The 18,281-nt window shown below is 41.6% G+C and overlaps 1 protein-coding gene across 1 annotated transcript in view; it reads left to right on the top strand.

Moving 5' to 3' along the window:
- shank2b (SH3 and multiple ankyrin repeat domains 2b) overlaps positions 1–17,675 on the top strand; it is a 287,358-nt gene extending 269,683 nt beyond the window's left edge. The window contains 6 exon segments of the mRNA XM_078283292.1: positions 2,576–2,783; positions 7,373–7,539; positions 12,727–13,429; positions 14,038–14,512; positions 14,579–15,255; positions 17,108–17,675. Of these exon segments, the coding sequence (XP_078139418.1) occupies positions 2,576–2,783; positions 7,373–7,539; positions 12,727–13,429; positions 14,038–14,512; positions 14,579–15,255; positions 17,108–17,675 (2,798 nt within the window).
- Positions 17,676–18,281: the final 606 nt, after the last annotated feature.

Raw genomic sequence — 18,281 nt, forward strand, 5'->3', positions numbered from 1 at the left:
GTGCAGCCTACCCCTATCATGGATAATAGGGAGATAATTGGGAGATAATTTGGGCCATAACACAAACTATGTCTTTAAACTGCCTCGAAAAGAGTATTCCTAAATAGCAAATTCTTTTTCAGGCCACTGAAATGAGCCAGTTTGAAACATTACTCAAGGACAATAAGAGGTCTGGGGGAGAGCCTCGGATTTTGATCAGTTGACCTGATATCCAGATAATTTTAAGAAAACATTTATAATACCAAGGACAGAACTGAATGTATTGGATCTGTTACAGAGAGCAGCATGTCATCAGCATAAAGCAAAAGTATTCGAGCTGAATCTCCTATCATGACTCTTGGAAAATTTGGGTCCTTACAAATAGCTGCGGCAAGTGGTTCAAGAGTTTAACTGAAAAGCAGTGGATTCAATGGCAAACCCTGGCATGTTCCTCTCTCCAACTTTAAATAGCTGGAGATGATCCCATTTGATTGAACTAATGCCTCAGGTTTAGGGCTGGGTATTGAGAACCAGTTCCAATTTAGTCCTGGTTCCAAATTGCCTAATTCACTGGAATCGATAAGCCGCCGCACTATTGATACCTCTTATCGATGATTAAGAATGTTGAACAGCCGGATGCCTCTCGAGTAGAGAACCTTTTTGACCCTTTTGGGGTGCTGTCAATTGCAAACAGTGACGGTGACTTTGACTACTCACCCTCATGTTAGTTGAAACACCGGTGAAGTTTGTATGTCCATATAACATGCAGAGAATTCCAAATACGGAAAAAAAACAACCATAAAATTACTCCAGACAACTTGTGCAGCATAATCCAAGTATTCTGAAGCCAAACGATTTCTCACACTTATTTTGCACCGCACCAACCGCCACAACAGTGGCAAGCAGATGCTGCCTTCAAATGCAGTTTTTGTTCAGTGATGTTGACCCCCAATTACTTTGCACTTTTTTGGGGTTTGTTTTTTCAAATTAAATTTTTTTATTTATATTATTTTTTTATATTATTATTTGTTCTGGTATTGTGTTGTCTCAAATAAGACATTATATCAAATGTGCCATAGCTGTATTTTAAAGTAATTCTGAGACAAAAGTAACTCTACACAGCAATGTCTTTCTTGAGTAATGTTAGCTCCACTGAAACTGTATGTAGTCCTTTACACCTGACAATTTATACAGTAGGAATCGATAAAGGAATTGATAAAGAATCGGATTGATAAGAAGAATCGAAAGTGGCACTGGAATCGGTAAAATCCTAACGATACCTAGCCCTACTCAGGTTGGTTATATAATAATTTAATCCAACTATAGTACTTTGACCAAAGCCAAAAGCCTCTTGAACAAATCTTGAACAAATATTTACATTCAATACAGTCATTCAATCATACAGGCATTCTCAATATCAAGTGAGATTGCAGCTGTCAGAAGCATTCCTCTTTCAACTAAAACCAACCTTATCAGGATGTATGGGGGATGATATTACACTGTCCAAACGATTTGCCAGTATTTCAGTGAGTATCATTAATTATATGGAGATAAAGATATACTGTAGGCCTTAAGCTCTTGCAGTCTGCAGGGTCTTTATCTTTCTTTAAAATCAAGGATAGTCAGTGCGAGTTTACCTTTGTTGAAGGCTTCAATGCTACTCTAAAAGAGGTGCTCTCAGCAGAGAAACACCTAACAAAATTGTAAGATTGACAGGTCCTGGAGCTTTACCGGATGGCAATTTATGTTATCTCTCTATAATTTCCAGCTGTTGAGTAAAATTTCTTGCTCTGATGCTATACAGGATGAAGAATATCTTTATAAAATTCCCTAAAGGTGTTAATATTACTATCTTTGGTCACGGGGCTCCCTCCCTTTGTCCTAACAGAGGATATAACAGATATACTGTAGTTTCCTATATCTAAAATCTTGCATGAATAAAATGGTTCCTGATAAATTAGTCTCGAACACATGAGTTCACTAAAAGTTAATTTACTCAAAAATATAAAGTTACAATTACAATTGTTGGGATATAACTGCACCTCACAGAGCACCAAGGGACCAGAGCCTGACTCTGGCAACTGTACTGCCGAGCTTGTCAAAGGCAAGTGCATTTATAAGCAAATTCAAGAATGCTTTTGACTTTACTAAGTCTTCCAAAGGAATCAACTAGGAAATAAGATGCAAGCAATTAACCTTACTTTTCAGGGCTTCCGTACTAAGCAGATACTATTACTGTGGTGTTTTTTTTATTTATTTTGGCTCTATCTTTAGTGCTAAGCAATCAATCCTGGGAAAGACCAACCCGACGCTGGGTGTTTAGAACAGCAAACGTAAAAGCTTTCATGTCAGTCATGTAATAGAGTAACAAAACAGACATTTATTTATATGAAAATGTTGCTGGTTATTACTTTAATATGTGTCTTTAAATGTTAAGAGATGTTGAATTGATTTGGTGTTATTTTTTAAGGAGGAATTTTTGTGCATCGTACCTTAGTTCATTTATATGTATTTCTGTGTCTGGAAAGTGTGTTGTGATGCTGCTTTGTGGAATGCATTAAAAAAAATACATTTGCTGTTATTTTAGGAGACCAAGGATTATACTACTGTGACTCCCCTACTGAGGAGGCCTTCAACCCTGACAGCTACAGTAACCATGGCAACAATGGTACATCCTCCCCTCTAACAGCCCAGCAGAGCTTTTTGAACCGCCGGGCTGCAGCCCAGATACCAGAAAACCCATACTCTGACCTGGGAAAACTGGGCTCACCGCTGGGCCTGTTCACACCAAATAAACCCACCAGGTACTGTTACTGGTCTGGTCTGTTCTATTCTATTCTAGTTTCTTCTATTGTAAACTTGGGTTATTGCTGGGACTGTTTCTATCTAACAAACCTGCCAGTTACTGTTACTGCTTTACTCTCTTTTGGTCTGCTCTGGACCAGAACTCTAGGAAGAGTTAGTCCACGTTGTACTATGGACAGTATATTACTGCAACTCCCCTAGAAATGTAGTTGAGTTTTAGTTAGTCTATTTAGACACTGCAAAAGTAGGCTATGGGTTATGGTTGGAAACAAACATACACACTAAAATGAAGAAGCAACCTTAAGCAAACACCCCAATGAATTGGATAACAAAAACTAATTGACAATGCAACAAAGAAAATGGTAACATCAAAATGCTCAAGCGAGGTAAATAAAATGAATTGGGAAATAAAATTAGATTAAAAAAATGTATCTCATTTTTAGTGAAAAAAAATGAATAAAAATAAATGTTAACGAATAAACAAATGTTGTCAGAACTATAGATAGACAGGATGGTTAAATTTCACAATGGACAGCATGTTGCTGCCACTTCCCTTGAACTAAATGATGGCTGGAAATATGGAGCAATGTCTTCCCAGGCATCATCATGGCCAGTATTCTGAAAACCAGCTGGCTTTGAACCACCAAGTACAATGCCTTCAGAAAGTACTCAACCCTCTTGACATTTTGTGTTGTTACAACCTGAATTCAGAAGAATTCAATTAGGATTTCTTTTTTTGTTTAAATTAGAATTTTTTGTAATTTACAGTCAATAGCAATACAAAATATAGCCGCAAGCAGCCATTACTGATGTCCAAGCTTGTGGGGCAAATTATTTGACATTGAGAATGTAAGCTTGATTACTCATTTTAGAAAAGTTATGCATCTCAAAGATAGAACATTTGGGTGAAAGTGAAATGGTACATGAATAGTACCTGACATATTGGCAATTGAAAATTGCCAATATTTGGCTTTACAGTAAAGATATAGAGCACAACCAAATATGGTCTGTATGAAGTTTGGTTGCTCGAACATTTGGGCGTCAAGGAATTATCTTCTTCATTGTCAACTTCTTTCGTGCTTCTTTTTCTTTTGTGTAAAATGTGGTGGAGAATGAGGCAGCGTTGTAGGAGAAATTTAAAAAAAATTGCTGCCATTGCAAGGTTGGCCTGACGAGGCGCTATGGAGCATGGCCAAATGTGGTCTATTATACTTTGGGGTCCATCATTTGGGGTTAAGCAGTTAGGAATTATGCCTCAGTTCCTGTTGGCACGTTTGCACCATCAACTTCATTTGTGCACCACAGCCAAACTGTTTGTATTTTAAAAACTCAGGGTCACCATAATCTAGGAAGTCCATATATGGTGTGTGCAAAAGTTGAGATTGGATCAACTTTTTGGAAGAAATAATGAAACATAGGAACATTCAAAATGGCGGAAAACTGTCAAAACTGAAATAAAAACCAATGTGCAATGGAGTTGTGTTGAGCGACAGAATCTGAGGGGAACATTTTTTTTTTGGTCAATCCGTGTATTGTTTTTTTTGGCAATCTTTGGCAATTTTCAAATAAGTGGAAGTTGATTTTCAAACTGTACAAGAATGAATGGCAGCAAATGGCTTCTTCTGAAGGTAGAAAAGCGAGCTCTGATATCTCCAACTATGCTGACTGTGTACAGACAACACCAGAAATAATGGAAAGGAGAGGGGCAACCTAGACCATTGGCACAGACTTAAAAAAACACTGGTATTATCCTGTGAAAAAAGCTGAAATATTTTTTGAGTCCACAGGGGTGGAATTTAATGCATAATGCATGCATGTGTTCTTTTGTATATTTTATATTTCATTATTTTTATTAATACAAAATCATGCTTTGAAATAGACATATTATTACAATTTTTGGCATTTTTGCCTTTTAATTAGGTAGTTGATAATACAGAGACATAGGAAAGACTTGGAGAGATAGGGGGAAGACATGCGGCAAAGGTCTCTGGCTGGATTCAAACCCACGACATCATGGTTACAAGGTACATGCCTTAGCCAACTGAACAGGCTGAATATCAGGAGTTTATCTGTACATAGCCAGTCCCCACCAGTCTTACAGATCTCCACAAACACTCTTACTCTTTTTTCTTCATATTTTTTGGAGGACGGTTTCTTTTCTGGAGGTGGTGGCAGTGATGGTACATTTTTTTTTTGGATGAGGTTGATTCGTAGTGCTGCTGGTGTTGTTTACGTTACCTAGCTGTCTATAACGCTGTTGCCTCAGCTTTGAGCGTAGGCACTATGGCAACAGTGCAGGGTTCCAGTAGGCGGGCTGGGGCAGAGAAAAGCCCTTGGATTTTAAGGTGGAACCAAGGAAATAGAATACAGAGTATTTGGCCCAACCAAAGCCCAGACTTGAATCCCATTGAAAATATGTGGAATAACTTGAAGATAGCTGTTAACAGATGATCCCCAGCCAGCTTGATCAAGTTAGAGCAAATCTGCAAATCAGCAAGGAAGAATGGGAGAAAATCCCATAGTCCAGATGTGCCAAACTGATACAGATGTATCCAAGAAGACTGGAAGCTGTAGTCACTGTAATCAGCTTCTACAAAGTACTGACTCAGGGGGTTGAATACTTTATTATGGGGTATTTAGTTTAATCCATTTTGAATTCAGTCTACAATGTCACAAAATAGGAAAAAAGTCAAGGTTGTTGAATACTTTCTGAAGGCATACTGAAGGTTACTTAGTAACCATCATGGAACAGTATAGTGGAACCAACATGGCTGCCACTGAAAGGTGTGGTGGCTGAATACTGTCAATCTGTGGCTTTGACTGTATTAACTTATAGGGCTCTATTTTTGTTAATCAATGACGATGGGCGTAAAGTGGAGTCAAAGGTCCGTGGCGCAAGGACACAGGGCGTAATTTCATGGCCAGAGGCGCACACCTGCGGCACAGTTAGAAACAGGGTTGGATTACGAGAAATATATTATCGGTAGGTGTTAAATGATGTTAAATTAGCTTGAGAGGAGATAACACAATTGGTTAACATGGCTGCGTGCTTTTAACATGGTCTGAGCAGTCGGGCGACACAAGCACAAATCCCCATAATCAGAGGTGGGGGCCCAAGTCACGTGACTTGGACTCGAGTCAGACTCAAGTCACAGTTTTAATTGCTTGAGACTTGACTTGATGCATGAAGAGAAGACTTGAGACTTGACTTTACTTGGGTACTGATGACTTGGGACTTGACTTTGACTTGTACTTTGATGACTTGAAAAGGTTTCTAAACTCTTGACAAAAGATCTTGTGTTTGTGTAAATGACTTGGATTGAAAGTGATGAGATTTGTTCCACCAGACGACTGCATTTAAATTATGTTTTCTGAATTTGTATGGAATGACTGAATTTAATCAGTTGCAACTGATTAAATCAAAGTCATGATGCTCTTACCAAGTTTTTGTCCTATTAAAATGATATTGCATTGAAACGTTTTCTCTAAGATATGAACTGACACTGGACTGGATTTGTTCTGACTTAACTTGGTGTTCTACATTTAGACTTGAGACTTGACTTGAGACATGTGCCTCAAGACTTGAGACTCATTTGGGACTCGAGCAAAGTTGACTTGGTCACACCTCTGCCCATAATCCTTCACACCAAAATTGCATTTTGCTTGATTGTTACTTACAAACCTTGTACTACGCCACTCCTTCCACTTTGGCACAGTCACGTTCGCGGTGAATCACCATAATACTAAACGGGCACAGGCCATAAAAAACCTATGTGCGCCTGACAAAAATACCACTTCGCCGGCGCAAAGCCCCACCATGCTCCTTCATGACAACAGAGCCCATAGTATACAGTGGTCAGGTACCTTCTATTCTGCTGTGGTACTGTATCTACTGGTGGGGTCTAATTTATTCTATTCTTATTTTAGAGTAACAATGTATTGTAAATTATTTTCATAGTATATTGTAAGGGGTAACATGTCAGACTGTTTCTAATCTATTCTAGTCTATTCTGTTCTATTCTAGGAGTAAATTTTAGTCCATTCTAGTCTAGTAAAATGCATTTTTATACATATCATTTTACATTCCCATAGTGTATTGTACTCTATACATACATTTTTATTGTAGCTGTCATTTCTTGTGCTGTACCATATTTTTATTTGTATACTTTTGTACATTGTGTTTGAGTGTATTTCTGTTTAAAATTGTTTGTGATGTGGATATTATAGTGTCAGGCTTTCTCTCTCTCTCTCTCTCCATCTGTTGGTGTCTTTGCCCACCTTGTCTATCTATCCATCCATCCATCCACTCCTCTGCCCACTCCTGTCTTTCACTTTCCCTCTCTCCCTCTATTTACTCCTTACCTCTCTTGCCCTCTCCTCCCACTGCTTCTATGGCCTTTCTATTTATTTATTCTATCCTCTCTATAATTTTTTCTCTGTGTCCTTTTTGTCTCTTTCCTTGCATACTTCCTCGCCTCTGTCGCTGTTTTATCTCTCTCCACTTCTCCTTGCTGTGTCTTTCTGTTTCTTCTCTGTTTATCCCCCACACATCCCCACCCCCCACCACACACTCCTGCCTGTCTGCCAGGAGGAAGGGGATGTTGGTGAAACAGTCGAAGATCGAGGACAGTCCAGAGAAGGTGTGTTCGATTCCCATCCCCACCATCATCATCAAAGAGCCTTCCACCTCCAGCAGTGGCAAGAGCAGCCAGGGCAGTAGTATGGAGGTCGAGACTGGAGTCCATGACCTACCAGGTACACTGGAAAGATAAGATTATTTTAATCTCAAAAAGATAATTCATTCAACTTCAGAAGATATCCACAACTTCCCAGCTATACTAAGAATTGTTTTGACTCAGAAAACCTCAGAGGAATAAGAGAAGGATCATTGTTTTAAATTAGAAACAAGTAATACATGGTGCCTATTGAGTATGAAGTTCCCGGCGTCCACATAGACCCTGTTTAGACTTGGTATTAAAATGCATCTTGGGCGATCGGATCACAAGTGGACAGCGCTAAATACAAGTGTAAATGACCACCAAGACGCATTGTGATCTGATCACTCAAACCACTTGCTGAGGTGGTCTGGGACGCATTTGACCACATATCTTTTGTAGTGTAAACGCTAATGCGTCCTGATGCGTCCCCGACAAGGACGTAACAGGAAAATACGTCATCAATGCAGGACGTGGTGGTTGTTTTGGTGACAGCGCGCCAACGGTCCTGTCAATCTCAACAGTTGGAATAGCCCGTACATGTATATTAGTTCTTGAAACATTGTTGTTTTCTTAGCTAGCCCGTGCTAAACAAATCTGGTGCTTGTCTGGCGACAGACTAACGTAATAACTGTGGGCCCTTTGACCTTCTAGCGGAAGTGACGTAGGCAGTAACGACATCTGAACACAAGTGGTCAGCTGGACACCTTGGAGACGCATGATAAACACAGGTGTAAACGGCGATGTGTCTCGGCTGTCCACTTGTGATCCGATCGCCCAAGATGCATTTTAAAACCAAGTGTAAACAGGGTAATAGAGTGGGAGAAAATAGTTTCAACTTTAAATCCTTGTTTCAGCTTAACATTTCCACTTAGAAATCATTGTTTCAACAGAGGCAGTGTCTGTTTTTCATTCCTGAAGTGCAACCTGAAGCCAATTTTTGCCAGTACTTGCCAGTACTTGGCAACTTGACTACACTAATCAGAAGGAATGTAACACTAGCATCACCAGTATATTAACACAGGACTCAATCCTTGCTTAGCTTGCTTGGTTCAAGATGGTGGAAGGCCAGCAAAAACTAGGGAATTAGGCTCTAATACTCAATTTTGAAATATTATTCACTTGAGATAAATGTAAAAACACCCCCCAAACTCCTGAATATTTTGGGAAGCTAATAACACTCTACCTCTCTGTCTCTTCTCAGCAGTAGCCTACAGCCTGCCAGCGAAATCTCAAATGCAAATGTTCAAATGAGAACCTGGTTATCTATGACTACAGAGTAGAAAGTTTTGTAGTCTATAAAGAATGAAGGCAGCCTCAGAACCAAAGAAGTCCAGAGAAGTAGAGATTGACTAATTAGTGCAAGAGAGAAGCCAGCTCAGAAAGCAATGGCGAAAGGTGTTAAAAAAATCAGACGGTATTAATCTACTACAAGCAAATTTGGCAAATTGTTTGATAGTAATAGGGCTTAGGAAGAAGCGGTAAAACAAAGAGCAAGCTAGGATGGCATTTTACAAGGATCCTTTTACATTTGTCAAATCAATCTTCACCAAGGAAAATAGTGGTAGTCTGAAAGTAACAAAGCTAGAAATTCACCTAGAAAAGACACACATAGGGAAATACATAGAGAGGTAGGGCTTCCTCCAGATGTCCCAACAGTTTAAGAGCCAGGACACCAAATAGATGTTAGCCCACTGAAATGGAGAGAGGTGTGAAATGCATTAAAACATCATCAGCTCCATGGGCCCAGTGGAGTGCGCTAGATCTCTTGAGATATTTATGGTCATTCGTGATAGTAGTAGTAGCATGCTTGATAGTAGCATGGTAAAAAGCAAATAAACTCCAGATGATGGCAGAGAACAGGAGGAATTTGAATACTGAGTCTACAGAAATAAGTCACTTTTAGGCCATATACCTCCTAAATGAAAAGGGAAAGATATTCCTTAATGTCATAGCAGAGATTGCCCCGATGTAATTCCTGAACAATCAAAGAAGAGAAGGTGATGACGTTATTACAAAGGGCTTGCCCAGTAGTCTGTAGTGCATGTGGGTACAATCAAGATTGGGCTAAGTTGTTGTTTTTAGCTAACGTTAGCCAAGTTTAGCGGAGTTAGCTGTGGAACTAATTTTCATCCGTAGTCCATGCTGGGCAAGTTGTAACAAACAAATGACAGTACAACAATACAATACAATACATAAATACATTATAGATATTACATTAAAAAAAAAAGACAAAATATAAGAGCAGTTCCAGAGATGAGCTGGTATGATTACTGATGATTTAAAGATTGATTTGCTTTAAGCCACACCTTAAGTCAGTGTGATGCACTGGATCTGACCAATTTTCAGCCCCCCTGAGAAAATCTGACCTCTCACATTGCACTAGGCTGGGAACACACTAGAGGATAATCGGGACGACCTGACCCCGATTTGCCTCCTTCCGAGAATCGGGGGTATAGTGGACGCAGCCTGTCATCCTACAGGGAAATTCCCTTTGCATCCTGTGTGTGATCTCTTTCCTGATAGCAGACCAGCATTGTGGGGGAAAACTGTGGGATCTTAAAGAAAGTGCAACAACCTACCCCATTTCCACCTCCTCCTAACAACGGTGATAATGAAGAGGCCTATCAGACAACCATAAAACACCAATACGCATACCTGTTTCTGGTAATCCCTGAGGGGCCAGAACGTCTGAGATCATGAGACACATCGGAATGTGCCCAAAGTCACAAGAAATCTTTGATACAGACTCATGGGACCTTTGGGTATCACACTGTGTTTGACTCTAATGTATATCTCTTGTTTTGTATGTATCTGTTATGTTTTATACAATAGTTATTTGCGTTATTCAATTTCTTCATCTTTTCATGGGGCTTAAGTAGTCATGTTTGATACCAAAATGCTCAGGAATTTGCACTGAGTTTGGTACACCTGGGAGCCAAAATTAATGTATTATGCATATGTAATGTACTAGCCCACACATACACGCCCACTCGATCACAAGAAAACAACATGCAACCCTGCTCAAATCGGACTTCATGTATTACGTGGTTGCGACACGTGTGCTAAAGGAGTCTAACAACAACTTTGTTCCAAAGTTTGTCTCCAAAGATGGACTCATCGGCATCATCACTACAAGCCAAATAGAGGATATTTCATCTCGAAACTGGTGAAGAGTGCCTTGCTGCCTTGCCCTGTCTGACACAAATACAGACACCGCCATACAACTCCGCTAATCTCCAGATGGTCGGCGTTTGCCTTGAGCAACCCACACACCACTCTGTCCAGAACCTCCAGAGAGGGTCGGCGTTTGCCTTGAGAGACCTACACACCACTCTGTCCAGAACCTCCAGAGAGGGTCGCCGTTTGCCTTGAGGGATCCACACACCACTCTGTCCAGAACCTCCAGAGAGGGTCGGCGTTTGCCTTGGGGGACCCACACACCACTCTGTCCAGAACCTCCAGAGAGGATCGGCGTTTGCCTTGAGAGGCCCACACTCTGTCCACCTTGCCAAGTGTTGTAACCCATGTGCCTATTGTGGCCTGCTTCAACTCTGTGCCTTGTCGAACCAAGATTCCTCACAGGCGCCCGGCCTCAGCGTGCTTCATCTCCCACCGGACCACCCCACCGAATCCACTGGGCATCGTTCATGCATCACATAGTCATTCACATGAGAAATTGCTCACTATGTGCAGTATTGTATGCGCATATGATCATCTATTCCTATGTTGCCACAATTCAAAAATTCAATCACAACTCAACCATAGATCTACCTCTTGTATATACCACAGTCACTTATTTTTACCTGATTATTTAGTGTGCTTTAGTTTAGTAATAAATATATTCTTTCACATAAAGTCATTTCCTGTGTTCATTGTGTGGGTAGAACCTGACAGAAATGATACGCCCCCTTAGTAATTTATAGGAGAAATAAAGTAATACATGCATTAGAATGATAATGTACTAACATTACCAATGTTGTCAAGCAATACTTATCCCATCCAAACAGCTGAAAAGGATAAAATACTTGTGGTCCTGAGGTAAAAATGACAATCACCAGACTCCCCTGGTAATAGTAGCCTAATGCCGTCCAGAGAGAGGGGTCCCTCTCTGCCTCAGCCCGCCCAAGGTTTCCTCCAAGTTTTCCTACTTTCTTGTGAGTTTTTCCTTGTGTGCAATTAGGGTCTAAGGCTGGTGGTGCCGGGTAGGTTAGGCTACGTAGAATATGTAGATTGTTTGTCTTGCTAAAATCTGCTCTTATCTGTCTTGTGCTTTTCGCTATGCTTGTCCTATATTATTTTGTTCACCACTGATTTTTGTTTAGTTAGATCTAGTTAGGCTCATTCTCTGTATAGTTCTCTGAGACATGCTTGTGATAAAGGGCTATATAAATAAACAAACTTGAACTTGAACTTGTAACCCGGGAGCATATTTAAAATATTTAACGAAAATGTTTTCAATCAAGTGTAATATCTGTGTGGACTGCAAACTGAAAACAGAGTGATGTATATAGCCCAATGTAAAAATTATTGAAATTACTTACAGATGGGTGGTAGACTACTTTTTATGATGACCCAATCGCGATATCATATGCTATGATTGTATATGATTGCATATGATTGCAGAAGTGGCTAGTTACACACCGTTCCCAGGTTTTGGTATAATTGTATAATTGTCAACTAAGCTTACTGTTTGCTGAAACAATTTGGTTTCTGACCATAAGGTACTTCAAGGAAATTATAACAAAAATGCAAAAATTATGCCTTTGAAATTTATGCTCAAAACCTCCACAAATAAGTTTTCTCATTTTTCCAGTAAATGCTCCGTGAAGAGTATCTTACCCAACCTGCATTTGCGATCTTTCTGCACCATCATCCTAAACAGAACTTGAAAAGCACGTCGTATTTAAAGGCAATGCTTCAGCAGAAAGACATGACAAGCAGAAACGTCTGTGGCCAAGTTATCCACTTCACTATGGAGGACAAAGAAGCCAAGGCTTTGAATAAACCTGTAGGCAAGCAAAGGCTCAAAATCCTCAGTGCACACTTTGAATAGTTCTAGTATGAACATGAACAGCTCAAACATGCAAATCTAAATCAGTCTGAATTTGGCCCTTAATTATAAAAAATGAAAATAATAGTTTAAAATTTGAAATGTCAAATTATCCCTTTAAGTCTTTGCATTTGATTCAGAAATAATAATGCCTATTATATTCTGTTCTTGCAGGCCAGCTGAGACCAGATGACGGTTCAAACCCTAGCAACACCTTTGCTTCGGCCATGTCAGGTGCGATGAGGGAGAGGAGGCTGGCGGACCATCGCAACTCTGTGTCTTTCAGATCCACTGACCTTGCAGATGAGGACACGCCTCCTTCTCCGTTACCTAGGCTACGGCATTCTAAGTCCATCGATGAGGGAATGTTCAGCAGCGATGAGCGTTTGCGGCGACTCATGGCCCCTCCTTGCTCCCTCCTCAACATCCCTCGGTCCACAGGAGGTGGAGGCGGAGGAGGTAACATGACAGACTTCAACAACCCTGAGACTACCATTGTCCGAGAAGTCCTCAACACCAGAACAGGACTCCACCACCATCACCACCACCTCAGCCCTCTCAGCTTGCCTACCAAAAGCTACACGCCACCCTCTTCATCGTCACCCTCTTCTTCCTTAGGGCAGGGACCCTACGTCCACCCGGTCACTGGCAAACCTTTGGATCCAAACTCCCCATTAGCATTAGCACTGGCAGCTAGGGACCAGGCCATGAGGGAACAGAATCAACCACTGCCTCTGAAGAGCGAGCCACCCAAACCAGACCTCAACAAGCCATTGTTTATAGACACAAAGCTGGCCCGGCCTAGCGTGGAAGTTGGCTTTGCCAGTACCACTACAACTACGGTAGCCCGCAGTGGGCCCAGGGGTGCCCTCCGCAGGTAGGCCTGGACTATCTAAATAAAGTACACTTTTTAAATCACCAAGAAAGACCCAATTCACACCTAGTGTTAAAGGGATACCTTGACATTTTGTGTTACAGTCTTGTTTTATTGACTAGGTACTTATATATTAACAAATATGAAATATGAATCAGCACAAAAAATCATTGTTAGCATTCTTGATTCAAGACATCACTTTCCAGTTTTAAGTGTACTTCCACCTGTTTAAGTTTTATCTGCACTGGATTTTCAGTGGAGATATTGTGGAAACTTTAGATGGGAATCAATACCAAAATCACTTGCTCATGGATCACTTGTTTATGGCTTGCTTGATTTCTGAAATATTACTGTTCATTCAAATGGGTTTGCCTGTACAAAAAAATCTAAAGCTGTGCCCTAGATCAAAGAAAGAATTATCACCAAAAGAGCTCTAAAATTAATGCACATATGTTTTCTAGGAAAGGTTAATTTTTGAGATAAAATAAAGAAGATGCAATTCATTAAGGGACATCAATATTGGAACTAGATATGATGAAATTAGGATATAATAAGAAATAAGAATTTGAGTTAACCAATTAAATTACAGCAATACCCAATCCTCTTTTCAGGCAGATGACCGAGTCCAAATATGAGACGGAGACTAAGTACGAGCACCCTCTGGCTAAAGAGGAGAAGAGACGACAGGAAGAGAGGAAGAAGATGCTGATTGACATTGTTGACACGTCACAGCAGAAATCAGCCGGTCTTCTCATGGTCCACACCTCTGACAGGGCCCGCCCAGACAGTGGCCTATCAGGGGAGGAGAGGGAGGAGCAGGGTGTGACTGACAGCACACCTGGCGAGTTAAGAGACCCCAACCAGCCTGCCCCTCCGTCCTCTACCTCAACTAACCTCCACCCAGCTGCCCCACCCATTAAAACCATAATCTCTGTTAGTTCAGTGGAGGAGCCAATCAAACTGCCATTTGGTATAATCCCTCCCCCTCCCCTGGCGTCCGTGGACATACCAGAGGAGGAGTTATTCCCAGAGCCACTCCCACCTCCATTAGAGTTCGCCAACAGCTTTGACATCCCTGAGGATCAGGTCAGTGCTATCGCAGAACTCCTAAAACAAACCAAGAACCCTTTGTCTTTATCAGCCCAGGACCAGTCCAACGCCATCGCAGAACTTCTAAAACAAAACCAGAGCCCGTCATCGGTGTCAACCTCCACAGCACGCCACACTTCCCTCATATCCTTGTACCCCACCCACCTTCCACCCAACAACAACAACGAAATAAAGCGTGCCCCAGCCGTGCTGACCAATTGCATGCCTCCTAGCTTCCCAGTGCCCGCCCTCCTGGAGAGCTACGAGCCAATCAGTGATTCAGGAATCGAGGAAGTAGACAGCAGGTCTAGTGGAGATCCCCAGTTGGAAACCACCAGTACTGTCTCCACTGTCTCTTCCATTTCCACTCTGTCCTCAGAGGGAGGGGAGGGATTGGACACCTGCACTGTCTATGCAGATGGTCAAACTTTCCCTGGGGCTGCACTGATCAACAAATCAAACAAATCCAGCAAGGCTAAACCACACAATGTTCTGTATGCAAACAGCAAGGAGCCAGGGATGGGAGGAGGAGGAGTGGGAATGATGGAGGAAACTTTGAGGACTTACAGTGGAGGAGGCCCCCTTTCCTCCATCCCTCCTCCTCCACCAGTGGAGGCGCCCAAGACCCCAATGCAACAGGGGTCTCGCCTTTGGGGGGAGGGAGGGGAAGGGAAGGGCCCCCTAATGCCCAAGCCTGGAGACACCATGGAGTCAGCTACCAGGACAGTGTTTGGCTCCAGGTAGGAATGCCACTGTTTACCTTTCCATTCTGTTCTAATGTTTCTAGTTATGTATTAACACAATTTTATTGGTTCTTTCAGAGGGTATTCATTCGCATTACTGTGACTGTTTTAGTAAGTTTTTAGTGTGGTTTTGGTAGTAGTGTAACAATTTAGTAAGTACAGTTTATTTATATAGCACCTTTCACAGAGCAAAGTCATGAAGTGCTTCACAAGAGTAAAATAGTTAAAATAAGACCAGAAAATACTAAAACAACAGCAACGAAAAAACAATAAGACAAAAAATAAACATAAAAACACACAGAATTACAAACACAGAGGCTAAACAAAGGCCAGTCTAAACAGCTGAGTCTTTAGCTGCTTTTTGAAAGTGTCAAGAGTCCGCAGATCTTAAGGCCAATGGAAGAGCGTTCCACAGTTTAGGAGCCGCAATTTCAAACGCTCGATTACCTTTAATTTTAAGTCTAGAGCGAGGGACAACCAGTAAGCCCTGGTCAGAAGACCTAAGTGACCTGCTGGCAATGCAGGGATGGAGTAGGTTGCAGATGTACACAGGTGCTTGACCATGCAGGGCTCTATATGTGATTACAAGAACTTTAAAGCGCCGGGGTTCACATGAGGACAAGAGATGGGAATGACCTGGTTGCTATTGGTGAATGTTTGGAGCATATGGAGTTACAAGTTATGCAGTTGTGCAGATACATTTTACTCCAACTCACAGATGTTAGTTGAATGTTGACATACTAAGTATTGACTAATATGTTTTTCATGTAAGATATCTTCTAGGTGCAGGTGTTGCATATTTCCATTGATAAGCAGTCTGTGATTGTTTGGGCAGAGATCCATAGCATTTGTAAGATGGTGAAATAGAAGTTAAGTGTGTGATGTTAACATAGGTCTCTGACTTCATACAAATATAGGTTAGTTGTATAGAGTATGTGGCTAGTTATAGTTGATTGAGAAGCATTTGGAGTTGTTCACAATGCACTAAGTGAAAGGGAAAATGCAAGGTCTTACGTACAGTTTTTGAGGATGACACAAGGAGAAAATGTCAAATTATATTGATTTAAGCATTCACATATTGCAATGTTAGGTTGAAACAAACAAGATCCATCATCAAAAATCATGTTTTTTTCTGTAACGGTTTAGGAGGACAACACTGTGTGATCATAGTCAGTTTTTGCTACAATCAGAGGGGGGCAATTTTAGAATCGGGGGTAGGTACTGGTGTATGAAAGATTTATCTCATTTCAATTTTTGATTTTAATATCTATGGAAATTTGGTTATTATGTAAGATAAATAAACTTTTGGCATTTTTAGCGCCCACTAGGGGTAGAACTCAAAACGCTTTTGTGGCTGTGCTCAAGCAACTCTCCTCAACATGTGTTTCCAGTTTTGGTTTGATTACATGAATGGTCAGTGTGTTACGGCCAATTTCGTGTTAGGCTGCATTATGCTGTGATTCGTTGTGGTGAGAGGACGACAACCGAGCTTGGGATTTACGCGCAGCAAACACTAACCTATTGCTCAATGCGTGCGTGTTGTAATTGCTTGTGTTTGTGTGTGCTAGGTGCACAGGTGAATACTTATTGCCTAATTGTGTGAACCACCACTATAACTGTATTACTGCCCCCACTTTCTTGGAGTGATTATAACCAAAAGAAAACTAACTTATGCAAGCTTAAAACACCCATACTGCCTCCACTGTGTTCTGGCTTGTACCTGAGACAAATTCCTTGCAACCTTGGATGATATGGCAATAAACTACTGAAGTAACCTTAATTCTTTGTTTTGCTTGTGTGTGTGTGTGTCTGTGTTTGTGTGTGTGTGTGTGTGTGTATATCTTTCCAGGAATCCAGACATCCCTTCTGGAGTCCCACAGCACCGAAACACTGTCACATTTGCTTCCACGACGACCGCCCAATTGTCATGCCAGCAGGCCCTGAACAGTCACTCGGGATCCAATCAAAACGCAAGGCCTTCGTCTCCTATCCTGTCACCTCCTGACTCCGGCCTGGGACCTCCCCCCTCATCCTCCTCTTCCCTCCCTTCCTCCACCGCCTCCCCCTCCCCGACTCTGACCGACATGTTTGGCCTCCCCACCCCGCCTCTGAGCCTGGGCACCGGGCACTCCCGTTCCCCCTCTCCCCTCACGCTCCTCCAAAACACGAAACCCTCCTCCATCTCCTCAAATAAACCCTTTGTCTCCAAGCCCCTCCTGCTGTGGAGCAAAGCAGATGTAGCTGATTGGTTGGAGAGTCTGAACCTATCGGAGCACAGGGAAGCCTTTTTGGATAATGACATTGAGGGCAGCCATCTTCCATCGCTGCAGAAAGATGACCTGATCGACCTGGGAGTCACCAGGGTGGGACACCGCATGAACATAGAGAGAGCGCTGAAAGTGCTGATGGACAGATAGGAGGAGGGGAAGGAGTTTAAAGACTATGAATAGACAGATAGGGATGGGGAGGAGAGGAAGAGTGTGAGCTTTGAACAGCCTGATGAAGAGATAGTAGGAGGGGTAAAGTAGAAGGGGCTCTAATAGGATGGGACAGATAAGTAAGAGAAAGAGGGGAAGAGTGAGGGAGGATAGAAGGTGGATGAAGACAGAGAGGCTTTAAAACAAGTGATGAGTGATGGATCAATGAGAAAGGAGAGGAGAGGACAGGAAGAGGGGGGGTTACTTTCTTTACCTTCATCATCACAGCTTTAGATCTTTGACCACAAGGTTCTAGCTCCACCCTCCAACATGGTAATGAGTCATTTCTAGACTCTGTGTGTGTGTGTGTGTATGTGTGTGTGTGTGTGTGTGTGTGTGTGTGTGTGTGTGTGCGTGTTCATTGTTGTATGAATGGTCAAACTTCTTAGAGACTAGATGTGTGTGCTGTGGTCTATAACTGGATACATTGAGAAGTACTTTTTATACTGGAAGGAGTAAAATAATTTGATACTGTTTTGCAGTTAGCTGAATAAAGCACAATACAAACAACAAAACCAACCAGTCATCCCAAGGTGAGACTGCACA

This window comes from Centroberyx gerrardi, chromosome 4 (assembly GCF_048128805.1).
Source record: "Centroberyx gerrardi isolate f3 chromosome 4, fCenGer3.hap1.cur.20231027, whole genome shotgun sequence".
NCBI classification, from domain to species: Eukaryota; Metazoa; Chordata; class Actinopteri; order Beryciformes; family Berycidae; genus Centroberyx; species Centroberyx gerrardi.